Raw genomic sequence first — 25,105 nt, forward strand, 5'->3', positions numbered from 1 at the left:
TTCTGGAGCACTCAGTTCTTGCAAAGCACTATCTACGCCTGCTGAGCCTCACCATGTTTCAAGGAAGCGTGTCGGTCATTATTGATCTAGCTGAAGAATTTGGTGGTTTCACAGAGTACTGTTCAAAAATGATTGGCACATAGAATTTTTCAAGCACAAATGTTTTCTTGCTCATCAAATATTGACTACAAAAAGCCCCATAATTCAGCCAAATTTATTTAATGAATATGTGTTTCAGAACAAAAATATAAAGGCACACGCTGTAATTCTTTTAAACCACACTTTGCAGAATTAAGGCACCTTGATGAAATGTTGTTACTCCCTTCACAAAGATTCTTGCATAGTTGACATACAAGTATGGGAGAAGAAGCAAATAAACTAGTTATAAAAACGACCATTTACAAACAAGGCCCACATCAATAATGGAAATTGGTAGGGCTTCCTTTATGCAAAGGCTTCTGGGCCAAGTACCAGTTGATATATATCTTCCTGAACAAGAATAATTTGTTGCATGCATTTCATTGATTGTTTTAGTATTCAACAATTCAGAGCAGGCTTTTTAAAGGCTAATGTTTCACAAACCTTACAATTGTCTCCTGTACTTATACGCTATAGTGGAGATATATTTCTTTTGATTTTTAGATTCATGTGGGTTACTTAGTACAATGGCTCATTGAATAAGACCTGTTGAATTCACCAGGGCTCACTATTTCCGCAGGAATACACATTCCATAAAGCAGAGGACTTCAGCAAGAGAGTCAAATTCACAAATCAGACAAGCCAAAGTTCTTAAATATAAATTGTTTTAGTTCCACTGAAGTCAATAGCATATCTTTTTCCGAATTCAAATCTATCAAAGCTTCTCAGGTTTAGTTTCAACCAGAGGGAAGTGGCGTCAACTATAAGCATGCCTAAAAGCTAATTCGGTTAACATCCCTGGAATGAATGGCCACTTCATATTCTGTACTCAGCTACAGAAAGTACAAAATGTAAATGAATGTTGCTTCATTGGGGATATGGGGAACATACATATAAACAACTGTTTTCTTCTGTAAAATACATACGAGGCTGCAATGCTAACCCCACTTGTTTATGAATAAGCTCCATTGAATTCTGTAAGTCAGGAAAGGCTCTGCCCCCCATTTCTATACATTTGAACCAAAAATAAGTGCTTTTTTCAAATTCAGTCTGCCCTTATCAACGAAAGGAAGGTGCATGTATTTTATACTTTGGCATCAGTATGTGAGTACACTATTTAAAACAAAAGAGCATCTCTTGCTTCTAATCAAATTAGCCTGACTCATAAACAGATTTTGCAATCTGGTTTCGGGCTGGTTCCTATATGTACAAAAAATGATAGTACAAAAGAATATACAAAAGTTAGAACCCACATTCAACATCCCCACATGTACACAGTTGAAAATATGGGGAGTTTAAAATCCATACAATGTCCGCAACCTTTTGCACCTCGAACAGGTGAACGGTAGTGCTGGTGTTTAAGTATGTAGTATCTACTGCTTCATTCAAGCATCTCTGAATGGAAGCTAATGTGTTTACTGTAAGTTTATTTTCATTGGGGACCTTCGATAGCCAGTACAGTAATCGATCCAAGAACATTCCTGAATGCTTGCGCTTTGAGAGAGTTATCTTTGGAGAGTGCAGGAGAGAGACTCTATCAGCTTCACTAGCAAATGTTTTAAGTAGTGATGAAAACGAAGATCCTATGTCATTGCTTAAAGTTTATTATGATTTCTAAGGTAACGTCTGTGTCATAATAGTACTTAATAACATAAATCACATGGTTTTGCTGATCTAAAGGTGATACATTTACATAGCTTACACTCTTGGATTTTCTCACTTTAAAGCTTATTTACTTGCAGGTGGAATGCATTTAAATTATAGAATTCGGATTCATAGAAAAGGGGTACATTTTGAGTTGATCCCTGCTCTTTAGGATCGTACCAGCTAATGCATCTTTTAGGAAGTGCTTTCCTCCCATATGCAATCCCATATGCTTTTATGGGGTAGAGGATGCTATGCCCAATTGTTAACGGGAACAAGTGATTTGGTTAATGTTTTCCCTTATGACTTTTTGTTGTTGCTTTTCTTCAGAGCTTCAGTTCTCTTTCTGTACAGTCTGCTTTTTTGCAGGTCTGACGAGCCTTGTTCTTCTCCGTGGTGAGCCTGTGGACCAAAAAAGAGAACAGATGTTATTAAGGTGAACTAATGCCCCCTTCCACTGGTCCCATCACCTCCTGGCAAATAGAAGGGGAAGAAATGGAGGCAGTGAGAGATTTTACTTTCTTGGGCTCCATGATCACTGCAGATGGTGACAGCAGCCACAAAATTAAAAGACGCCTGCTTCTTGGGGAAAAAGCAATGACTAACCTAGACAGCATCTTAAAAAGCAGAGACATCACCTTGCCAACAAAGGTCAGTATAGTAAAAGCTATGGTTTTCCTAATAGTGATGTATGGAAGTGAGAGCTGGACCATAAAGAAGGCTGATCGCCACAGAATTGATGCTTTTGAATTATGGTGCTGGAGGAGACTCTTGAGAGTTCCATGGACTGCAAGAAGATCAAACCTCTCCATTCTGAAGGAAATCAGCCCTGAGTGCTCACTGGAAGGACAGATCCTGAAGCTGAGGCTCCAATACTTTGGCCACCTCACGAGAAGAGAAGACTCCCTGGAAAAGACCCTGATGTTGGGAAAGATGGAGGGCACAAGGAGAAGGGGACGACAGAGGACGAGATGGTTGGACAGTGTTCTCGAAGCTGCCAGCATGAATTTGACCAAACTGTGGGAGGCAGTGGAAGACAGGAGTGCCTGGCGTGCTCTGGTCCATGGGGTCACGAAGAGTCGGACACGACTAAACAACTAAACAACAACAACAACAACAAAATGCCCCCTTCCTATATGTTGTTGTTGTTGTTGTTGCTGCTGCTGCTATTTTTAAAATTTGCATACAGCCCTTCATCTGAAGATCCCAAGGGGGTTCACAACAGAAAAATACAAAAGGAGAACACAAAATACACAATAATACAAAAACAAAAACAAACTATCGCAAACTACCCCAAAGACACAATTGATTGCACATAATATAAATGCCTAAATAATTAAGAAATAAATACGACAGTGTTATGTTCCTCCTCATACCTTGTGTTCTTCTGGATGTTTGTACTTTTCTAACAGGTGCTTCTAAAAAGAAGAAACAGAAAACAGTGTTGCAGTCTTGCATTATTTATTGCAGAGGTTTGAAACAGCGCAGTAGGTATCTTCTGAAATGTCAAAAATTTAAAGCTGACAAATTCTTTTTCAGTTTAAGACACTGGATGAATAATAAAAGCTTTTTACTATACAATATATTTCACATGCTCTATAGATCACTTGCTGTTCTGATGGCAGATATGATTCAGTGATCAGAGTACTCTCCAAAACATGTTATCATCTGCACACAGAAAAAAACAGCATGTCAGGCAGAAGAGCTCTAGCCTAGTTTTGTCCCTGATAAGCAACATGTCTAGTTGTAGGGTTGCCCTCCCTCCGCCAAGGAACCCTCAGTGATTTTGAGCCTCTCCTTTAATTCAAACGTAGTACCACCCAAACATAGGGATGCGGGTGGTGCTGTGGGTTAAACCACAGAGCCTAGGACTTGCCGATCAGAAGGTCGGCAGTTCGAATCCCCGCAACGGGGTGAGCTCCCGTTGCTCGGTCCCTGCTCCTGCCAACCTAGCAGTTCAAAAGCACGTCAAAGTGCAAGTAGATAAATAGGTACCGCTCTGGCGGGAAGGTAAACGGCGTTTCCGTGTGCTGCTCTGATTCGCCAGAAGCGGCTTAGTCATGCTGGCCACATGACTCCCTTGGCCAATAAAGCGAGATGAGCGCCGCAACCCCAGAGTCGGTCGCGACTGGACCTAATGGCGACTGGACCCTTTACCTTTTTACCACCCAAACATAGACTTACCACCTCAGTGAGATGTAGGCCACTGTGTGCAACTATAGATACAGACTGAGATCCAAAAAAACTACTTTAAGCATTGTGAAGCACTCCAACATGTCCAGGTGGATTTTTCAATTTTCAAAAAATTGAAAACAAAATTATCTCTGCCTCCTGGCACGAGGGGCTGCTGCTTCAGAAATACACACACACACACACACACACACACACACACACACACACACACACAATAGTACATGGCACTAGTTGACCAGAGCTTTGGGTTCTCTATCCACAGTCCTAGAAAGCTGAGATACGGAGCTATGAGGCAAACAATGTTAAATACCTGTAAATCACTCCGAATGGAAGAGACCATAATTTGGAAGAAGAAAATAAGATACACTGAAGTGGAAGCCAGTGCTTTTAAGTTATTGCAGGCAGGGGGATGAGTACATGCAGTTTCACACTGTAGCATCCAAGTATCGTAGGGGCAGAATGCTACAGTTTAACAGGCTGATATTAGAAAAAAAAAAATTATCAATGGTGATGCTGTCAAAAATACCAGCTGCCCACCCGTAATGCTGAGCCTCCCCCCCCCCTTCACAGTACTGTGAAAGTTCCCACATTCCCCCCACATCCTTTCTGGGTACCAGCTCCAATGTTTCTAGTTGGCTTAGGCTTGTGAAACACTTGGATATTTTTGAACAGGCATTCTGCATAAGTTTTAAATAAGACCTGGTTCAAAAAATTTTTTAGCAATTAATATTCTGCTTAATCATGCAATATGTCTTGAACAAATCCTTGACATCAGCGAGCACAACTTAATATACATAGTAAAGTAGATGACAGGTATATTGTAGTCTTGTTGGAAGTTTAAAAGTAAAAGAACTATGAGAAATGCTTAACATCCCTTTATGGTGGTTAGAATCATTGAAACAGATTTTTGTTTGTTTGTTAATGACTAATAAATTATTCAAGTAAGTTGTAAATATACAGAACACTGCAACTTTAAACTGGTGAACAAAACAAAGTCATTTCATGCCAATAGGCTACGTAAGCAACTGCGTTCGAAAGTATAGGGTGGAAATAAACAATTCTGTATTCTCTAGGTCTGGTCCTGATTTCCATTCAAGTAATTCACTCACAACAATTGTTTGGATAAAAGGGTGGTTCCATATTACTGCATAACTAACCTTCCAGATGAATTTTCTTTATTTCTGTCTCGATAATCTGTGGCTCTGCCTCAATTACTTTAGTAACTTTGGTGTACTCAGATCCAGCTACAACAGGCATTAAAAACAATTGCCAGTTAAGAGTGGGTAGGTTTTTTAAAAACAGGAAAGTGGTCCATATTTGAAATGTTACATCTGAAGAGGCTGTGGATGGGTAGAACATGAGCAAATTCCGAAATATTTTCTTAGAAGTGACAAATCCTCTGTTCTGTGGCTGGTAGCCAAGAATTGCCTCAACGAGCATGCACTGTTGTTAGTTTACATTGCAATAATCTTAACAGTGCGGTTCACAACTTGCAAAGGGCTTGTTGTGTTACCGTAGGCAATGGAATAATTTTTGTTCCAGTTTCAACTGGGGAAAGACAGCTCCAGAATGTCTGTGGAGCCATCGCCATCATGATCGCAGCGTGCAAATCATGTGTTTGTTTATATCTGTGTATGGGGGTGGGGTGGGTGGGGGTCTAGGCAAGTCTCAAACAATTATACTGGTCTCTCATGGCAGTCAGAGGAAAAGAAGGGCTGGAATAAATGAAGCAAAGTAAGAAAAATAAAAAATAAAAATAAAGACAAAGACAAATAAACGAGTCAAGGGTTCTGTTTCTAGTAGCCACTTCACAATTGCAAGAAGAACGGGGAAAAAGAATTCAGTGGATCACTTTATGATATTTCAGGTTTTATGGCAGAGATTCTAGCTACTTCCGTGTGGTCTGTGACTCACTACTTGACCATCCGACCCAGGACCCTATTCTGACTATCAGAAGCTTCCCAAGTCCCAGGCAGGGACCATTTCTCAGCCCTGTTACTGGAGATGATTTTAAATTGAGATTCTGCGGAAGGTGTCTGAGATCTTCAGCATCCATCACCTGCACTCTCCCACTGAGCTAATTGTACTCATGATTTATCACTTGGAATATTTGGGGGGGAAATGGCAAAGAATTGAGATTAGAAACAATGGATTGCACTGTTGTTGTTGTTGTTTTTTTAAAAAAATTACAGCATAAGTTTGAATAAGCCATATCAACTCCATGAAAACTGGATTAGGCAATTCTTATGTTACAGTTTGAAGGCTACTGCCTTCAATTGCCTGCCTGCTGTTAGATCCACATCCTGCAACCTACAGCTACTTATCCTTTAGATTTTTTTTTTTTTTAAGGGAGATTCCAGTCTTCCAGATGCTACTCTTCTCAAATGCACAATTGTGAAACCACTATTGGAGTCACCTTTTGGTTTGTGGAATGCCATAAAAATGGATGCTTTTCAGTATTTATTTTCTCTACAGTTAGGTCCCTTAGATAAAATAAATATGTTATCACCTGTTCTTATAGTTTTATTAAACTAAAGCTAGAACCCTAATACCACTTCTCTGAGAATGAGCCCCATTGAATTCAATGGGACTTTCACAGCTGGGTTTTTGTGCTGTAAAGTGACATTTGCTAAATGCTTTCTGAGTTCTTTAGGCAATTTTTATGCAAGAAAGGGTTTCCTGGTTAACTTCATTATATAAGGATTTCAAACTGTAATCCAATGTAGAGCCAGCTGGACTGTAATTCTGTGAGATAATCACAGCAGAAGCTGATGTGGTCTCACTTTAACTTGAGCAGGAATAAAAATATATGGTCTGGATTTAGCGGTCAGGGTTACTGTTAACTTTGTCCAGATACTTGAATTCTTTTTTCCCTTCACTTCTTAAATATCCCACAACAAGCAAAACCATTCAATTGAGGCATACAGATTAATAACATAAGCATTCGATTTTTTAAAAATTGCCCGTCAGTTTCTGCTGGTTATTTCTTGGTGATCAGTAGATTATTAAGGAGAATAGAGAGGATCAGAATGTCATTTCTGGCAATACAGTGCACCCGACTAATACTGTATGGCAGTTCATTATGCTCAGATGCTATTGGCTGGCTGGCAACCATATGGTGGCGAAATCCTCGTCCTACAAATGGGCGCCAAGGATTGGGCACAAAACAGCATGCTGTGAGTTGAACATCCATTGAAAGGTGTTACTTGTATCTCTCAGACACATGGGATTGTCACAGCACCAAATTGGTTGCCTCTGTAGCGTAGTACACATGTTTTTAGGATGCTACTTCTAGGAATCACTGCCCAATTCTACTGCAGTCATTCCTCATTTGAACCAACCATATAGCCATTTTGCATGACATTTGTACGCCATATCTGGTAATAGTACCTGCTACTTCCACAGTTGCACTGAGAACTGCTTTGTTGGCTAGCATTAAGTTGGCCAGTGGCGCCAGGTCAAGATAGCGCTGCACATTATTGCAATAGGTGTTCAGACTGCGAATTGTGCACCTTTTTATTATTAACTGAAATGAGTTTGCATCAACATGCTCATCAGTACAAAGATGAGTGCACTGTACTCTTGAAGATAATTACAAAGCTTTAATGCACAGAACCAAAAGTCATTTCAAAAGAAGGATGCCGTACATGCCTTTGACAGTTAAATAGTGAGCAATGAATATTCATTTTTAAACGAGCAATGCAAAAAGATTTGGACTTTTCTCACCTGTTGCACTTACTTTTGGAAGAATATCTTAAAATTCAAAAGTGATCACAGAATATTTATAATGCAAATAAATCTTCATTGCTCATTTGGAACTTTTTAAAGACTGGACAGATTCGCACAAATAAAGCTTTATTGTACTCCAACATGCGTGGAGGTAAACGGATTGCTCAAAGTTCATCATTTCATGCATTGGGTTTGGTTTTTCTTCCATAAATTTGGCTTAATTGAATCAGTCTTGAAAAAGTTTAAAAGATCAGTTTGTCAGCTCTTGGCACTCATTACGATGAGGTTAGTTGTCTCACACTCACTAACCTCCCTTGAGGAATCTTTTGATTTCTTCATCTTCAAGTAAATGACCGTCACCTTCAATGAATTTGGTCACCTTGGTCACCTCTGACAGAATACATGTTTATGGCATGATGCGGAACATTGAGAAATTGGTAGTTGCAGCACATTTAACGAGCTCACTTTATAATTACACAATTATCTATTGCAGTGAAAAGCCTCACGCCAAACATCTGGTTGTTTTCTTTAAAAGAAATAAATGGTTGCAGTGTGTTCCTGGTCTATAATATGCAGCATATTGGCTGTTTCACTTGAACAAGAATTAAAATATCAATGTAGTACATATTGAATTCAAGACAGATTACAGCTAAGATATGCCTTCCATTGAAACCAAATAGTAGACTAGAAAGTCAATTTTGAATACTGCCAATTCCAGATGGATTTTGCTAATTTCTAAATGCTTCAGAAATTTGCAAATGAATGCTGAAAATCTTGTTTAGGTGACTGCCAACATTAAATGGATGTGTATCTGAGTTTTCAGACATTCACAAAATTCATTTCTTTAGACATTTGAATTCCTGTTAATTTTGTGCATATCATTCCCATGATCAAATGTTCAGATCTAGTCATTTCCAGACTCTGCCTTGTATAATCGCTGTTCATGTTACGGAGCTGCTAAAATCAGCATTATTATCCTTAGAAAATAAGCCCTTGAGCGTGCCAGATCACAGTCCATACTTCCCCCTTTGACATAGAATACTAACCTTCTTCCAGCAATTTCTTAAGAGTCTCCTCAGTATCTGCCCCACCTCCTGTAGTGATTCGAGTGTATTTCAGTTCAGGACCTGAAGTGAAAAAGATCCAGTTAGGTACATGCGAGGTGGGGGGGGGGACCCTCCCAAATTATCGTTGTTGTGCTGTAGGTAACCATATCTTCCTGTTCAAAGTAATGATCTCAGAGAGCAATAAAAAAAGTCATGGTGGAATAAGGTCTCAGTAGAAGCTTAGGTGCGTTGAGTGTATCTTACAGGAGGGTGGCATGTTTGGTGGACGGTTTGACAGACACATAGCTGACAACAAAGAGAGCAGGGTGGCTTTTGAAAGTGCAGGGAAATTTGCTGCAAGAAGTGCTACAATTATCTGACCAATACACACAACCACATTCTTCTCAGAGGCTGATTTTTCACACAGCTTTCCTGAATTTGGTGGTGTGGTTTGAGAGTGACATGCAGAGGGCGCTTGGGGGCAAGGTGCTGTTGCTATGCTGAAGAGACTCAGCTCTATTTTTCAATAACATTTGGATCAGGAGAGGCTGTGCAGGCCCTGAACTGATGCCTGGATGCAATGGTAGGATGGATGAGGCCAGGGCCGGATTTAGGTTTGATGAGGCCCTAAGCTACTGAAGGTAATGGGGCCCTTTATATGTCCAGCTGTCCTTTGCCAACAATAAATTGTCGCTGTTTTTTGTGTTGAATATATGCCATATGGTAATGTGTGGACCTAATAGGTATCTAAAGCCATTTGCACATAACAAAATACGTATTTTATCAAAGTAATGGTTGAACTTCTCTTATATTTTGGAAATGTACATCCAGTTTTTTCCCCTTTAATTTTTTTGGGGGGGCAAGAGAGTGGGGCCCTAAGCTATAGCTTGTTTAGCTTATAATGGGCGCGTACAAATAATAAATTACAATTATATGTAAATCTGGCACTGGATAAGGTGGCTTTCGCCAGGGGTAAGGTCCTGTCAGCATAGTACATCTCTGCTCAGAGAACTGCACTGATTTGTTGATTACTACCATGCCAAGTTCAAAGTGTTACTATCAGAGCTTTCGTTCTGATGGTACGCAATGGTACGCAGTGCAGAGATGTTTTGAGAGAGAAGGAGGCAGGGGGGCTCTTGGATCCTGTGAGAGCATCGCACCTCCTTCCCCCAACCCGGGAAGTGTTTGCCCAGCTTAGGGAAGGAAGCGCGATGCTCTGAAAGTCCTGGAGTCCTCCTGCCTCCTTCCCAAAGCAGGGCATGGGAGGCCTCTTCCCTGGGGCAGCAGTGCCCTGGTAGTTGGGCAGGTGGACAAGGGAGCATCAAGCAGCTAATCCACCCTCGCCACCCAGCCTTGGCATTAGGCCACGCCCCCCCCACATGCTGGACACTCCCCCTGCTTGTTGGTGAGTGCCAGCACTTTTTCCTGGAAAAAAAGCACTGGTCTGTATTCATATATAAAGTCCTTAACAGCTTGGGGCCAATTTACTTGCAGGATAGCGTTACCCTATATATGCTCATTGGACCTCTTCGGTCTGCAGAAATGGCACTGTTAGAGGTGCTACATAACACTTGTTCTGCAAATAGTACGAAATCAAGCTTTTTAGTGAAGCGCTGCCTACACTTTGGAACTCCTTGAAGGTTGATATTAGCCAAGCATTGTCACTGAACACTCTTTAAATATTTACTTTAATATTTACTTTAATACCTACTTTAAATATTTTTGTTTAGGCAAGCCACTCCTGACATCTAATTTGGATGTGCTTGCATCTGTTTTTAGTTTATTGTTATTTTTAATTAGTTTTTGAATGTTTCTCAATATCAGTTTTCAACTATCTTTTTTTTTAAAGTGTATTTTTTTTTTTTAAAAAAAGCTACTTTAAGGTTTTATTACAATCAAGTGGTATATAATTTTTTTATACAAACAAACAAACAAACAGATATGCAGCAAACAGATAACAAATAAGAGGAACATGAGATGGCAATGATGGAAGATGGCAATGAACGTTAAGGTGGGAATGGAATTCCTTGATTGACGGTTATTTCTTCCTCCTCCTAAGGTATTTTCTCAAGAACTGAGATTATATGGCCATTCTGTGAAAAGGTTTGTTCTGCTTCTGGTAACTATCTCAAGTGGCCCAGAATCAGAAGTGGACTCTGTCAGGAAACCTTTAAAACTGTGCATATTCTTTTCGTTATAAAGCTTTTGTTTTCAAAACTGGGCGTATTTTTGACACATTTCTTTTTACCTTGAATGATTCTTTCTTCGGTCACTTCTTTTTCAGTCACTTCCACAGGGTAACCATCAATTATTTTCGTGTATTTTTTAATTTTAGGCTCTATAAAGATGTTTTAAAAAGTTAGAGACGGTCAAGTCACTGGATTATTTCGATGTTTCCCCATTGTCTCCGTTACGCAGCCATTGGGGCAAGAGGGTCAATGTTAGAAATGGTTAGATTCAAAGTTCTCACTCAGGGCCTTGCAGAAGAGTGCAAAAATAAGTCATTTACATTCCCAAGCATGCCCATGTCAAATATTCACCATCTCAAGCTATGAACATAATGTATTATTTAAAAATAAATAAATATTTAGTTGAGCCTTTGGGTAGACTGGCAGGTAGTTTTCATTTTTTTGTTCACAGCTAGGATGACAAAACATCAAGTTTCTTGAGGCTCAGTCATGACTCTTAGAAACATGCTACTTATGTTAGAATACGAAGGAATCAAAAGAGTTTTTCCACATTCCATCTCATGGGTACAATTCAGAGGGCAGGTGTGAAAAAATAGAGAAAGCAAAAATTCAGTGCACAAAATGAAAAAAAAGAGAGGAAACATTCCAAGAAGAAGGGAAAGCGAGGCAAAGGGTTTAATAATAAAACCGTGTAGTTGCAATACATCATTATAACACATGCTAAGAACAAATCCAGCAGTTTAAGAGAACCGGGAACTGCCTCTTCCAAACCATTCTGGTTAGTAATGTGCAGTCCATGAGACATATTCACCTCCATGAATAACTTTAGTGACTGTCTCGCCTTCCCTGACCAGCTTAAATTCTGGGTCCCCTTCAATCACTTTGGTGAGCCTTGTAATAGTGGGCCCTGAAAAGCATTATTTCAAAATGGGAAGGTGCATTATAAATATGACGTACAAAGCAAACAATGCTTAATGAAAATGCCTCGGACAAAATTAACTCCTACTCATTTGTGTCAGAGCCAATCCTAAAGCTATTGGGACTAGGATATAATTCTTCAGAGTGATGCACCATATCTTGAATGGACTCTTATATCTAGTGCTTTTTTGGGGGGGGGGGGGATGCAGGGGTGCGCATACCCCTAAACATTTTGTGAATTTAAGTTTGGCCTCAATGAGGGGCAGTATTTCAATATGAGTAGGAAAATGAGAGTACCCCTAAACATTTTTAAGGGGAAAAAACACTGCTTATATCACTTTCACAGTCATGGCTCCCCCCAAAGAATACTGGGAACTCTAGTTTGTTAAGAGTGCTGAGGGTTGTTGGGAGACGCCTGTTCTGCTCACAGAGTTACAATTTCCCTCTTTCCAGGGAACTCTGTGCGAAGTCTCCTAATAACTCTCAATACCCTCAACAGTTTCTACAGTTAACAGCCTACACCTTTAATGGTCTAGTTTTCTTTAGGGGAAGCCATGCCTGGTACATATGAGGCCACTGTTGTAGACTGAGTTGGGATTCCAGAGCATGAATATGCAAAGGTAAAAAAGGTAAAGGACCCCTGGACAGTTAAGTCCAGTCAAAGGCGACTATGGGGTTGCGGCACTCATCTCGCTTTCAGGCCGTGGGAGCCAGTGTTTGTCCACAGATAGCTTTCCGGGTCATGTGGTCATCATGACTAAACTGCTTCTGGCACAACAGGACACTGTGACAGAGCGCACAGAAACGCCGTTTACCTTCCCACCACAGCAGTACCTATTTATTTACTTGCTTTCAAACTGCTAGGTTGGCAGGAGCTGGGACAGCAATGGATTCAAACTGCCGACCTTCTGATCGGCAAGCCCAAGAGGCTCAATGGTTTAGACCACAGCGCCACCCGCGTCCCGAAATATGTAGAGTGTTTGATCCTGGTGTAAATTGATATACATTAAATGCAACTGTGTAATCCAATGTGTCATGGATTAAGTAGGCCTGCAAAAATAGGAATATGTGGAACATGGGAGATATCTGTTCACAATAGCTGTGCAGGCGGGTTCAAGGTTTTGGCATTTCTGATTCCCATCTGTTGCTTTTGTGCCTCTGCTGTTTTGCGGCTATAATATTTTGGCTGCAAACTCAACAGAAGCACATTGGCCACTTGATGATGTCATAGAATCATAGAGCGTACAGCTGGAAGGGACCACAAAGGTCATCTAGTCCAACCCTCTGCACTTCAGGAATCTTTTGCCCACTGTGGAGCTTGAACCCACGACCCTGAGGTTTAGAGTCTTGTGCTTTCTTGACTGAGCCATCCCAGAAGTATTACATTAAAAGTGGCAGCAGCCATACATTAAAAGGAAGTAGGGAAGGAAGCATTTCCCTCTTCGAGGTCAAATGAAGTACAGCATCTGGAAACTTTGCTTGGTCCTTGGCTCCCTGGCTGTGTGATTTTTCTGCCCTAAAAATATTTTTTTTTGGGGGGGGGGAAGGCTTGATGCTTTGCTTCATAGCTGGATATTATGGAAAGTCTATTAGTTATCCTCTTTCATGATACATTACCTTCAATCTCTTTTCGAACTGTGGTGCCGCCAACTACTTTTATTTCTGTGACAATGATAAGAAATATTTCAAGAGAATCAGATGGCTGCAGTTTTTAAAACACTTTTATGTTGTGCTAGGCTACATAATCTAAACATAAGAAAACATTTGACCAACTCCAATAAAAAGCTAAGGGCATAATCTAATCCCATTTAAGTACCAGGACCTGTTGAGATAAACACATGCTCAACTTTTCCAGTGAAGTCAATGGTGCTTAAAAGTGCCTAACTATGCTTGAGTTGTATCCACCACTGGCTTATTTGCTTATTCATGCTAGTTGTAAAATCTCTTCTGTGTTTCCATGCATTGTGTCTAAAATACATGTTGAAATACAGAGCCAGAGCAGAACAACCAGTGTTGTCCCGTTATAACCGCAGCCTTTCCTTTCGGCTGTCAGAAACAAAACAGAAGTAAAGTTGAGGGAAAACATGGCACACCAGAAACATCACCAGAACCTGCACACACAGTGTGTTCACAGCCATGTAGCATTTCGTATTGGATTTACTTTCCCTCTTCAGGTTGCCAGTTGGATGAGGAGAACATCGTGCACACAACACAAATTAAATGGGAAGGCGAACAGCAGCACGTACACATTTCGGCACCGGTGTGGACAAGCCCTTTCCTTTTGAATGAATGATTGGAATATGGCTTCCTGAAACATTTCCCGACCCAAGTATCTTCTGGTCTCTCCACACATTTGGGAGGCCCTGTGAAGAATGCTTCTGTGTTCTTTTGTGGCTGCCAATGTTGCAATTGTTGGCATATAGAGAAAAGCTGGAATTGGCTTCTAAAGAGGACTGTTCTTGAGTCATCGGAGGTGGGATTGTGAGCAACGTTGAGAAGCCTGCCCAACACAAATCATACCCTGGGGTGAAGCCAGCGGTAGGATGACGAGTCTGGCAGCCAATGACAAGTTGGCTGCATAGAGGGCGTGATTAGCACTCACTATTTTCTCTGCTTATTTAATCTCCACTCGGGGAGCTGCTTTTCTAACCTATAAGCCTGGCATTACTGAATGTTAGTCATTGCCTTTGGCATAACTCAATGTGAGTCACTGCTCTTGGCTTCCTTCTAGAATTCTGGGATCTGCATTTAAGGCTTGTAACAATCATAGATCTTTGAGGGGTCTCCTAACAGTTCTCAGCCCCCATAACTAGCTACAGTTTCCAGCATTCTTGGAGAAAAGCCATGGCTGTTAAAGTGGTATCAGAGTGCTTTAAATACATGGCATGGATGAGACCGTGTGATGAAGCAGACTTACTCTTTCAAGCCACAAATACAATCATTACAGAACTTAAAGGAGAACAATAATAAAGAACATGCATTTTCGGTTAAGTTATACCTCTATATGACCCAGTCTGCGCTTGCGGCAACGTATTATTAAGCCCACTCTATATTCCCCTTTTAGAACACAAAATGAGCATGGACTTGGTTGCCTAAGTAACCCTGATCTTATTAAGTTTTCCCTTCATTTTTTCATCGCCAGTCTGTAAAGTCACACATTGAATTCAAGGTTAGAGCATTTAAAACATTTTTTCCCCAGTGTTCTTCTAAGGTAAAAATTGGAAGTGGATTTGTTGAGAATTGTGGCTTGAGAAGTCCAATCCATTGTCATAATCATTTGTTATTTGTACTGACAAATTTTAAAAACCCACGCAATCCACTTGCAAAAGTAGCAGGAAGTTCTCCAATATATACCATCAGGTAAAGGGAGTGTAGCGGTTGTTGTTGGGAAAGATGGAGGGCACAAGAAGAAGGGAACGACAGAGGACGAGATGGTTGGACAGTGTTCTCGAAGCTACAAACATGAGTCTGACCAAACTGTGGGAGACAGTGGAAGACAGGAGTACCTGGTGTGCTCTGGCCCATGGGGTCACGAAGAGTCGGACACGACTAAACGACTAAACAACAAAGCTCCTTCATGGAGAGCACGTGTTGCGGTGGGGTCTGCTGAGCCACCCCTCTGTTACCAGGCAGGGTCTCTAAAGATGGCCTGGGGCAGTGATCGGTTCACTGGGTTGCTGGGGTAAAAGTTATGTTGCAATTTTGGTGGGAGGGGTAAAAATGTTTAAATACTCTGCACACAGCCTGGAGCTTTCTCTTTGCTGCGTGCAACGGATCACCCGCCCACCTGCCCTTGAGTAAGGGGTTGTTGCATTGACCTTGCTAAGCCTGTCATGGGGTCGTCTGCCGTTGGGGCAGGGGCCTGGTAGGAATTTTGTCCATCTGGCAGATTGGCTGGGCCATTTGATTTTTGCCTACTGCGTAGCAAATCGTCACAACTTGTAAGGTTGTGGTTAGGCATTGGTTATAAATTGGTGGAGGAGGGGTTAGGATAGGCTGGGCCTGCCCCTCCATGGTTGCTGCGGAAAGGGAATTCTATTAAAGGAATCCTGGGGCTTGCCATCTTTTTGTCCAATCCCTGGAATGGGACTAGGGCCGGCAAGCCTTTGGGGAGCATGCGGATGAGAATTGAGGGTCTGTGACTCAGCTCCATTTCTCCCCGACTTGCTTTCCCCCGCACTGTCTTTCGGTGGTGCCTGGAAGTCAGTTCTGTCCCCAGGCGGGGGGACAGATAGTCTTAACCAATGCCTAAACAACCACTCACGGTTTTGTATTTAAATAAAGTTGTGGCCAAAATTATGCCAAAAACCTTAAACAAAAATTAAGTGTGCGTTGTGAGTTATTTGGGGGGTGGCTTGGGGACCTCGACACGCAACAAGCGGTTGTTGCCTCCACCTCAAAATCAAAACAGATTGTTTTCAAATGGGCAGTGGATGTTCTTCTAAATTAATCTGTTTTAATTGGCCTCTTTCTGATTTGGATAGGCAAAGGCCCACCCAGCACTAATTTTTTTCCAATAGATTAAATTTGGGTGGCATCTCTCGCTTTTACCTCACAATTTCAACACGTTGTGGGCTTTTTTTCCTTTCAACAAACTCAAAGTTTCTGAGTTTTATTTGGCTATATCTGCTATTATTCATATTACTCCTTCCAACCAACCACTTTTACCTTTTCGGATGCTGGGCTCAAAGCTGCTCTCAATTACTTTAGTCCCGGGGTCAACAACTTTAATAATTCGGGTGGCTGAAAGTAAAAGAAAGCAAAAACTGGTGGATTTAGAAACGGCTACCCTACACTGTCCTTTTTAATGGTATTGGGGAACTTACTGGGATTGAATGAGTTTTATGTGAGATCGCCAAAACAGGAATGTGATGCCCTCAAGAGATGCAGACTGTGCATGCTTTTTGTTCCAGAGAACAAAGAAGAATCTTCTTCAGAGTTAAACGAAACATGTGGGGAGCATGCTATTTCTTCTCCCTGCCACTGTTCTGATCACCCTCCACACATTAGAGGGAGAATTTCTGAAGCAGGGAGCTTCCTGTACAAACTCTGTGAAGAAGAATCTGTGAAGAGAGTTCCTGTCACATATACAATGCTACTCCCGTTAGCAAGACAACTGATGTGGTATCAGTAAACCTGTGGCCACCAAAGTCCTTTTTTAATTTTAAAAAAGTGATAGCTCAGTTGTTAGAGCATGAGGCTCTTGATCTCTGGGTCGTGGGTTCGAGCCCCACATTGGGCAAAAGTTTTCTGCATTTCAGGGGGGTGGACTAGATGAACCTCATGGTCCCTTCCAACTCTAAAATTCTGTGATTCTGTGATGCTATACCAATGAAGCCCTTTGCTAACAGCTACCTCCTTTCTGACTGAAAGACAACTCCATACCATATATATATATATATATATATATATATATATATATATATATGTGGACACGGGTGGTGCTGTGGGTTAAACCACAGAGCCTAGGCCTTGCCGATCAGAAGGTTGGCAGTTCGAATCCCCGCGACGGGGTGAGCTCCCGTTGCTCGGTCCCAGCTCCTGCCAACCTAGCAGTTCAAAAGTACGTCAAAGTGGAAGTAGATAAATAGGTACTGCTCTGGCGGGAAGGTAAACGGTGTTTCCGTGAGCTGCTCTGGTTCGCCAGAAGCGGCTTAGTCATGCTGGCCACATGACCCGGAAGCTGTACGCCGGCTCCCTCGGCCAGTAAAGCGAGATGAGTGCCGCAACCCCAGAGTCGTCTGCGACTGGACCTAATGGTCAGGGGTCCCTTTACCTTTACTATATATATCTCTCCTTTTTAGGCTGAAAGCAATAATTTAAGCTATATTTTCCAGAATTATTTGTGCTTCTTTCACCAGCACAATATCTATATATTTGGGTGATACAAATGCAGGGCATGATCCTGCCGAATTTCAGTACTTCCAAGTCCCATGTATTCTGACTGCCTTTGCTTTTCCATATTAAAAGTCCAGTTGCACCTTTTAGGAAACGATTTTGCTGAAGGAGTCAGCTGAAATCTCTGGTTTGCATCTCACAGTAGCAACAACAGCAACTCTTCTTCAAGCCATGTACATCCATGAATGGACAGTTAACATTAATGGACATTCATGAATGGAGAGTTATCTTCACTATGAACTGAATGGAAAATCCAGGCTTCAAAATGGGTGATCATCTGCTAATGAATGAGTTTTAGGGACATTTGTTTTAGTGTCCACTCTGTGCCACGCATGCAGTATTGCCCCTCCAATTTCCTGACCATTATTTGACAGTTCTAGTTATCCAAAACGGACATTCAAATCCCTCCATCTCATCAAACATTTGCGACTGTTCATGTCACCTTTAAAAATACTTACTGTAAAATGTCAATGGAATCTCTTTGAATGTGCTGCCACGGACATACTGTGGAGGGGAGAGAAAGATGGGTTAAATCTAGTGGTACCTAAAGGGAAGTGGAAAACAATACTTCACATTTCACAAGGAAGAAATGACCATCGCACCGGCAGCACATGGGGTCATGTTCACATGGCGAGAATGTCATCTGAAGCATGCAACACAGAGGAGCAGAGATCCTTGGAAGTTAATCTAGGACTCTGATTAAAAAAATAAAATAATAATCCCATTTTTGGCCAAGAACTAAATGTTCCCAAAAACACAGGGTTGCCAAAACTCCCTTCTAGTAAACATCTAGTAAAACTCAGCCTGTAGACCGAACTCGTCATCAAAACTGAGCTTGCATCCTGATGTTTTCTACCTCCACAGCTGGGGGCAGTGTCCCTCTGAACAGCAGCAGCTGCAGGGAATCACAAGTTGGGAGAGCAGCAGTTGTGCTCTGGTCCTGCTCAAAGGCTTCCCACAGACATCTGGTTGTCCACTGAGAGCAGGATGCTGGCTCAGGATGCCATTGGCCTGATTCAGTAGGGCTGTTCTGACATTCTTACCACGTTGTGCATTTTCTTGCAACAGCAGTCAATAAGGTGGAGTAGAGGAGGTGAAACCAGGGGCGAACGAAGGCTAACCAACACCCGGGCCGGGGCAAACCATCGGCTGTGCATGCGTGGCACCACTACGTGTGATGCATGCACTGCACAGATATGTATGACACCTGTGCGGCGTCTCTACGTAGCGTTGCTAGGTAGGGTGGATGCACCATATGTAGCAACACTGCACATGCACCGTACATAGTGGTTTGCCGCTGGCGCCGCTCGAGCGCCATACGGACGGTGGCGGGATCCTCTGCCCGCGGCTGCAGCCACAAATGGAGGATCCTCCACGTGCAGCTGTAGCGGCGGCAGAGTAATCCCACCGCCGTCCGTACGGCGCTTGAGCGGCGCCAGCGGCAAACCGCTATGTCTGGTGCATGTGCACTGTCACTATGTACAGCACATGTGTGCAACGCCACACATGTGTTGTACATAGCAGTTTGCCACATGCGTTGCTTGAGCACTGAATGGATGTGAATGGCGGACCCTCCACATGTGGCTGCGGCGGCGCGATGGCTGTGTGTGCCGCCGCGCCTGGGGCAGTGGGGTGAGCACCCCACGGGGTGCCTTCTTGTCACCCCCCAGACATGGCACCCGGAGTGCACCCCCCCTGCCCCCTTGCAACGCCACTGGGTGAAACATGCTATTGCAATGGTTGCAGGGCACAGACTAAGCTCTATGAAATGGGAGAGGGAGACTCTCAATATGGAGTTATTCTTTGCTGCAGCTGCTGCTCTGAGTTCATTGTGACATTAATTTTGACCCACAGCTGTCACTGTAACCTCCACTTTCATGAGCATCTTTGACTGTGGGCGCCCGGGGCTCTGGTTGCCCTGCAGTTTGGATGGCCCTGGTACAGAAATTTGTGGGTGCCTGGCCACTTCATGGGGAATTTTGTGGGTGCTCAGACACCCAGGTCCCCAGGGAGTTGGCACCTATGGTGCACAGCTGTCAGGCGGCAGAGGAACCAACCCCCACGGCAGGTTGCCAGGAACGGCTAAGACAAGGAAAAGTCCTTGCCACCCGCTTTTTATTCAATATTTACAGAAAGAGGCTTGAGAATACAGCCTCTTGGAATAATGGCGCTGTCCCGAGTAAATCTCCACCCTTCCTTTCACCCACTCCCCATTTCGTCAACAGCAGCAAGGCCTTTACAGTTGTCACTTTGGGCCATCTGCCTCCAAGCTCTTTGCTCTCCTACTTTTAACGCTCGCTGGAGTCTGGGAGATGGTGGGTCTTGAATGCTTTTTGGTGATAACGTGTCAGCCAGCTGCTCCAGCTCCTCCTCCTCCTCTACTGTTATTTCCCAACTTTCTCCCTCATCTTCCCCTCAGCTGTGACTTCCCTCAAACCCCTGTTGTAATTGTGAGCTGTCTTCTTCTTCTCTGGAAGGGTCAGGCTGCGGAGGCAGTCTCCATCATTCTGCCCAGTCCCTGACAACAGCATTCCCTTCTAAGGCCTTGCAGAATCACAGAACTGTAGAGCTGGGAGGGATCTCAAGGATTAACTAGCCCAACTCCCTTGCAATTGCAGGAATCACAGCTGAAGAACCCCTGACAGGTGAAGGAAAGTCCACCTTTGAAACCTGCAGTGCAGAAACTGGAGCACAGAGCAAATTGGGGGCAACCCCTCAAGCATAGCTGTCAACTTTTCCCTTTTCTTGTGAGGAATCCTATTCGGAATAAGGGAATTTCCCTTAAAAAAGGGGAACCGTTGACAGCTATGCCCTCAAGGCTCTGTCCACAACCAGATACCTTGCCACATACCAAATTATTTCTCTTTTCTTTGCCATTGGGCTCTACTCATTCGAGTTCATTTCTGTGCTGTTCTCTGTATATTTGCTATCCTCTTGAACAAAAAGCATTTGGGGAATTACTTGTTACTAAGGGCTCTTGGCACCCATGTCAAAGTCAAGTTTATGGGCAGCCACCCCAGCTTGCTCTTTCAAGAGCACCAACCCCGCAAGGGGCAAGTGTGCAACGGAGCAATTTTCATTGCATAGCCAAGAGGATGTCCAAAAGTGGAGTTAAGAGCATGGATCCTATTTGCAAAGTCCTCTTTCCACCTCACTGTCAGGATTGTGGCCATCAAAGTGTATTGATGCTTAGTAAGGTAAAGGGACCCCTGACCATTAGGTCCAGTTGTGGCCAACTCTGGGGTTGCGGCGCTCATCTCACTTTATTGGCCGAGGGAGCTTCCGGGTTATGCGGCCAGCATGACTAAGCCACTTCTGGCGAACCAGAGCAGTGCACAGAAACACCGTTTACCTTACCGCCAGAGCGGTACCTATTTATCTACTTGCACTTTGACGTGCTTTCGAACTGCTAGGTTGGCAGGAGCAGGGACCGAGCAACGGGAGCTCACCCCGTTGTGGGGATTCGAACTGCCAACCTTCTGATCGGCAATTCCTAGGCTTAGTGGTTTAACCCACAGCGCCACCCACGTCCATTGATGCTTAGTAGGCAATAGGAAAAGAACATCATGGAACTGATGATCATCAACATTTGGTGAAGTAGATATGCTTTGTGGGATAGGAGTTATTGAGGTGTCTCTGCCTTGGGCATCTGCTGGTGGTTAACTGCCCCACATCTCACTGACATTGCTGTTCTATGACAAACGTATTTTCTGGCCTCATGGACAAAAAGCAGTGGAAATAAACCCACCAGTGTGATTCAGATTTGGCTCTATGTGTATCACAAATCACAATCTATAGAACATACCTTGAGCTGGATGTACTTAATCAATTTTTTCAGAATTGTGAGGAGCTGGTCATTTCCGACAGGTACATCTACATTTTTGTTTATAAAGAAAAAGATTTTTTAAAAGTATGGTGAGATAAAGATAATTTTAACACAGAGAGAAAATCCTAAACAATACTCTGGTTTGTTCAAAATGGAAAGTCAGTAAAATGTTTCGGCTATGCCCTATATATGAATAACTTGAATTGGAAAACAGGAGAAAGGGATTGTCAAGTTGTCAAACGCACCACATTTCCTCAGAGTAATTATAAACATAAATATTGCGTTTCCTAAGTACTTCTGTCCCAGAGAGCTAAATGCTTCATTTATTTCTTTTCGATATTTATATACCAACTCTATACCGTCTAAATTACCATCTCTGGGTAATTTTTAAGTAAAAATTAAAAACATAAAATGCAACATGAAACAGAACTCGAAAGCAAAAGAAAACCAGCTCTAAACAAGAACTAAAATATAATTAGCAGCAGAGAATTATATCAGTACAATAGTGTGAAAACTGCTAAAATATTTAAGAATAAAAAGCCTGGGAAATAGAAAAGCTCTTTGTGTGCTAAAAATACCATAACATAGGCGACGGCAAAGCTTTTCTGGGGCACCGCTCAGAGATAGGAGACGGGTATAATGTTCATTCATCTACCATCAGGTGAGATTTGTGCAGATGACTGAATCAATTTACCAAATGGTCAGATGCTACAGAAAACCTGCTTCCCTTTTGATTGGAAAACAACACATGAATGGTCTAAGGAACACGAGTGAATACATTACAATAATCCACAACCCACCTGCGGGATACAGGAGCTTGTCAATGACATGAATCACACCATTGGTCGCCATAAGGTCAGATTCCTTTGCTTTTAAATCATTCACCAGAAGAGTGTCATTCACCTAAGGATTAAATAATAAAGGTGAACAACAAAAAGAGAGAATACATTTCCAAACAGTTGAAATAAATATTATTATAATGTCTAGTATCTTATATAGTGGAATACACATGGTAAGGCAATGTTAGAAAATCCTCTTCTGGCAAAACGCTTTAGGGAGTGCAAGCGAAGCCAAAAGAGTTCTGACAAAATCAGAGAAATTTCTTGGCAGGTTTTGCACATCTCTCGGAATACTGTCTCCGTCCTTCAACTTAAATTACAGGGTTAATAATTCTTGTCGAAAGGTTACTCTCATACTCACCACTTTCAAGTACAATTTGCCGCCTTGGATAGTTTTGAGGATGTTGGTCACACGAGGTTCAAATCCGCTTCCGATGAAAACTCCTCGAGTTAAGTGATAAAGCAGAATATTCCTGAGAGCATTTTGGTCCCCTGTGGAAGAAAATCAGTGATGGACGTAAGTACGGTTGGATCAATGATTCCCCAAGCCTTTCCACTGGCAAGTAAAGTTTCCTACAGGGGAGCTGTTTATTTTTATTTTATTTTTTGTGCTACAGAGAACTTGTTTACCTCTAAATCCTTATCCCAGAACAAAATGCCCTAAATTCAAGATCTGGTTTCTTTTCACATCCACAAGGAAAATCAGAGAGTTGAGCTGGGATCAAGAAACTTTGACAAGACCAGGGGCTCTTTCACCCTTGAAAAAGTAAAAATAAAATAAATACACAGTAACAAGGTTGTTGCCTCTAGTAGTGTTCAGAGTTTCATAGAAAGCATAGTAGACTGTGAATAATCCAAGAGATTATCAACTAGGGCTGGGTTTTAGTGTATTATTGATTTGTTTATTTCAACAGTTTGTGTATATCTTATTCACAGGCCCCTGAAATTCAACACGGGTATCAACTGGATATGGAATAACTGATTAGTTCAAAATTGGGAAAGGAGTACGACAAGGCTGTATATTGTCTCCCTGCTTATTTAATTTATATGCAGAATTCATTATGCAAAAGGCTGGACTGGATGAATCCCAAACTGGAATTAAGATCGCCGGAAGAAATATCAACAACCTCAGATATACTGATGACACAACCTTGATGACAGAAAGTGAGGAGGAATTAAAGAACGTTTTAATGAGGGTGAAAGAGGAGAGTGCAAAATATGGTCTGAAGCTCAACATCAAAAAAACTAAGATCATGGCCACTGGTCCCATCACCTCCTGGCAAACAGAAAGGGAAGAAATGGAGTTGTGAGAGATTTTACTTTCTTGGGTTCCATGATCACTGCAGATGGTGACAGCAGTCATGAAATTGAAAGACGCCTGCTTCTTGGGAGAAAAGCAATGACAAACCTAGACAGCATCTTAAAAGCAGAGATATCACCTTGCTGACGAAGGTCTGTATAGTTAAAGCTATGGTTTTCCCAGTAGTGATGTATGGAAGTGAGAGCTGGACCATAAAGAAGGCTGATTGATGAAGAATTGATGCTTTTGAATTATGGTGCTGGAGGAGACTCTTGAGAGTCCCATGGACTGCAAGAAGATCAAACGCATCCATTCTTAAGGAAATCAGCCCTGAGTGCTCACTGGAAGGACAGATCGTGAAGCTGAGGCTCCAATACTTTGGCCACCTCATGAGAAGAGAAGACTCCCTAGAAAAGACCCTGATGCTGGGAAAGATGAAGGGCACAAGGAGAAGGGGACGACAGAGGACGAGATGGTTGGGCAGTGTTCTCGAAGCTATCAACATGAGTTTGACCAAACTGCGGGAGGCAGTAGAAGACAGGAGTGCCTGGGGTGCTCTGGTCCATGGGGTCACGAAGAGTCAGACACAACTAAATGACTAAACAACAACAAATCATTCAGGAGTAGGTATGGTGATGAAGTTCATTTAATGTTCATACGCAAACTAGGCAGAGGGCCTTCTTGGTAGTGGCGCCTGCCCTGTGGAACGCTCTCCCATCAGATGTCAAGGAAATCAACAACTATCTGACTTTTAGAGGACATCTGAAAGCAGTCCTGTTCTTTTACTGTGTTTTTAATGTTCTGTTGGGAGCCTCCTAGAGAGGCTGGGGAAACCCAGCCAGATGGGTGGGATATAAATAATAAATTATCATCATCATCATCTCCCGCCATGCATGTGATCACTCACAAGCAGTCTTCAATATGGATCTTTTCATAAACTTTTCACCACCACCCCTTTGTCATCACTGTTCTCGATCTCCAAGCTTAAGGTCGTAAATCTGCCTGGCTCACTGTCATTGTTTTTTTGATTCCCTTCCAATTCAGCATGACTGCATGTGTATTGGAAACCTCTGCTGTGTACTCTGCCTGGTTTTTAAAAATGCATATTCTGTCTACTCCTGCTGTGACTGTCAGAAGCGTGTGTTCTCAGAAAATATCCACTAATTAATTGAATACACTTTGTCTGTAGGAAGTGGAAGTTTTTCCAAGAAAAGTCAAGAATCTTTAAAGGCTTAAATTCTGGTCTATGCATGCAGTAAAGATTTGTAAAGGCTTAATGGTTAGTATCACAATGTCCAAACAGGAGCTTTGTTGTTTTATTCTGCAATAGACAACTACAGCTACTACAGAACAAAGCGATAAACAACTACCTGACATTCAGAAGA

General features: G+C 42.3%; 1 protein-coding gene across 19 annotated transcripts in view; it reads right to left on the minus strand.

Annotated features, from left to right (window-relative positions):
- Positions 1 to 200: 200 nt before the first annotated feature.
- Positions 201 to 25,105, minus strand: part of POSTN (periostin) — a 55,010-nt gene continuing 30,105 nt past the window's right edge. The window contains exons 13-25 of one of the 19 annotated variants that reach the window (XM_028712399.2): positions 22,782 to 22,912; positions 22,382 to 22,484; positions 21,561 to 21,628; positions 18,214 to 18,259; positions 16,526 to 16,600; positions 13,475 to 13,519; positions 11,751 to 11,846; positions 10,999 to 11,088; positions 8,751 to 8,831; positions 8,014 to 8,094; positions 5,133 to 5,219; positions 3,159 to 3,200; positions 201 to 2,184 (exon numbers count right to left, since the gene is read on the minus strand). In XM_028712399.2, the coding sequence (XP_028568232.2) occupies positions 2,117 to 2,184; positions 3,159 to 3,200; positions 5,133 to 5,219; positions 8,014 to 8,094; positions 8,751 to 8,831; positions 10,999 to 11,088; positions 11,751 to 11,846; positions 13,475 to 13,519; positions 16,526 to 16,600; positions 18,214 to 18,259; positions 21,561 to 21,628; positions 22,382 to 22,484; positions 22,782 to 22,912 (1,013 nt within the window). In that variant the 3' untranslated portion in view covers positions 201 to 2,116. The remainder of the gene's footprint in view (positions 2,185 to 3,158; positions 3,201 to 5,132; positions 5,220 to 8,013; positions 8,095 to 8,750; positions 8,832 to 10,998; positions 11,089 to 11,750; positions 11,847 to 13,474; positions 13,520 to 16,525; positions 16,601 to 18,213; positions 18,260 to 21,560; positions 21,629 to 22,381; positions 22,485 to 22,781; positions 22,913 to 25,105) is intronic. The other 18 variants (XM_028712400.2, XM_028712404.2, XM_028712403.2 and 15 more) reach the window with 18 other exon arrangements.

The sequence above is a fragment of the Podarcis muralis genome, chromosome 17, assembly GCF_964188315.1.
Source record: "Podarcis muralis chromosome 17, rPodMur119.hap1.1, whole genome shotgun sequence".
In the NCBI taxonomy this organism is placed as follows: domain Eukaryota; kingdom Metazoa; phylum Chordata; class Lepidosauria; order Squamata; family Lacertidae; genus Podarcis; species Podarcis muralis.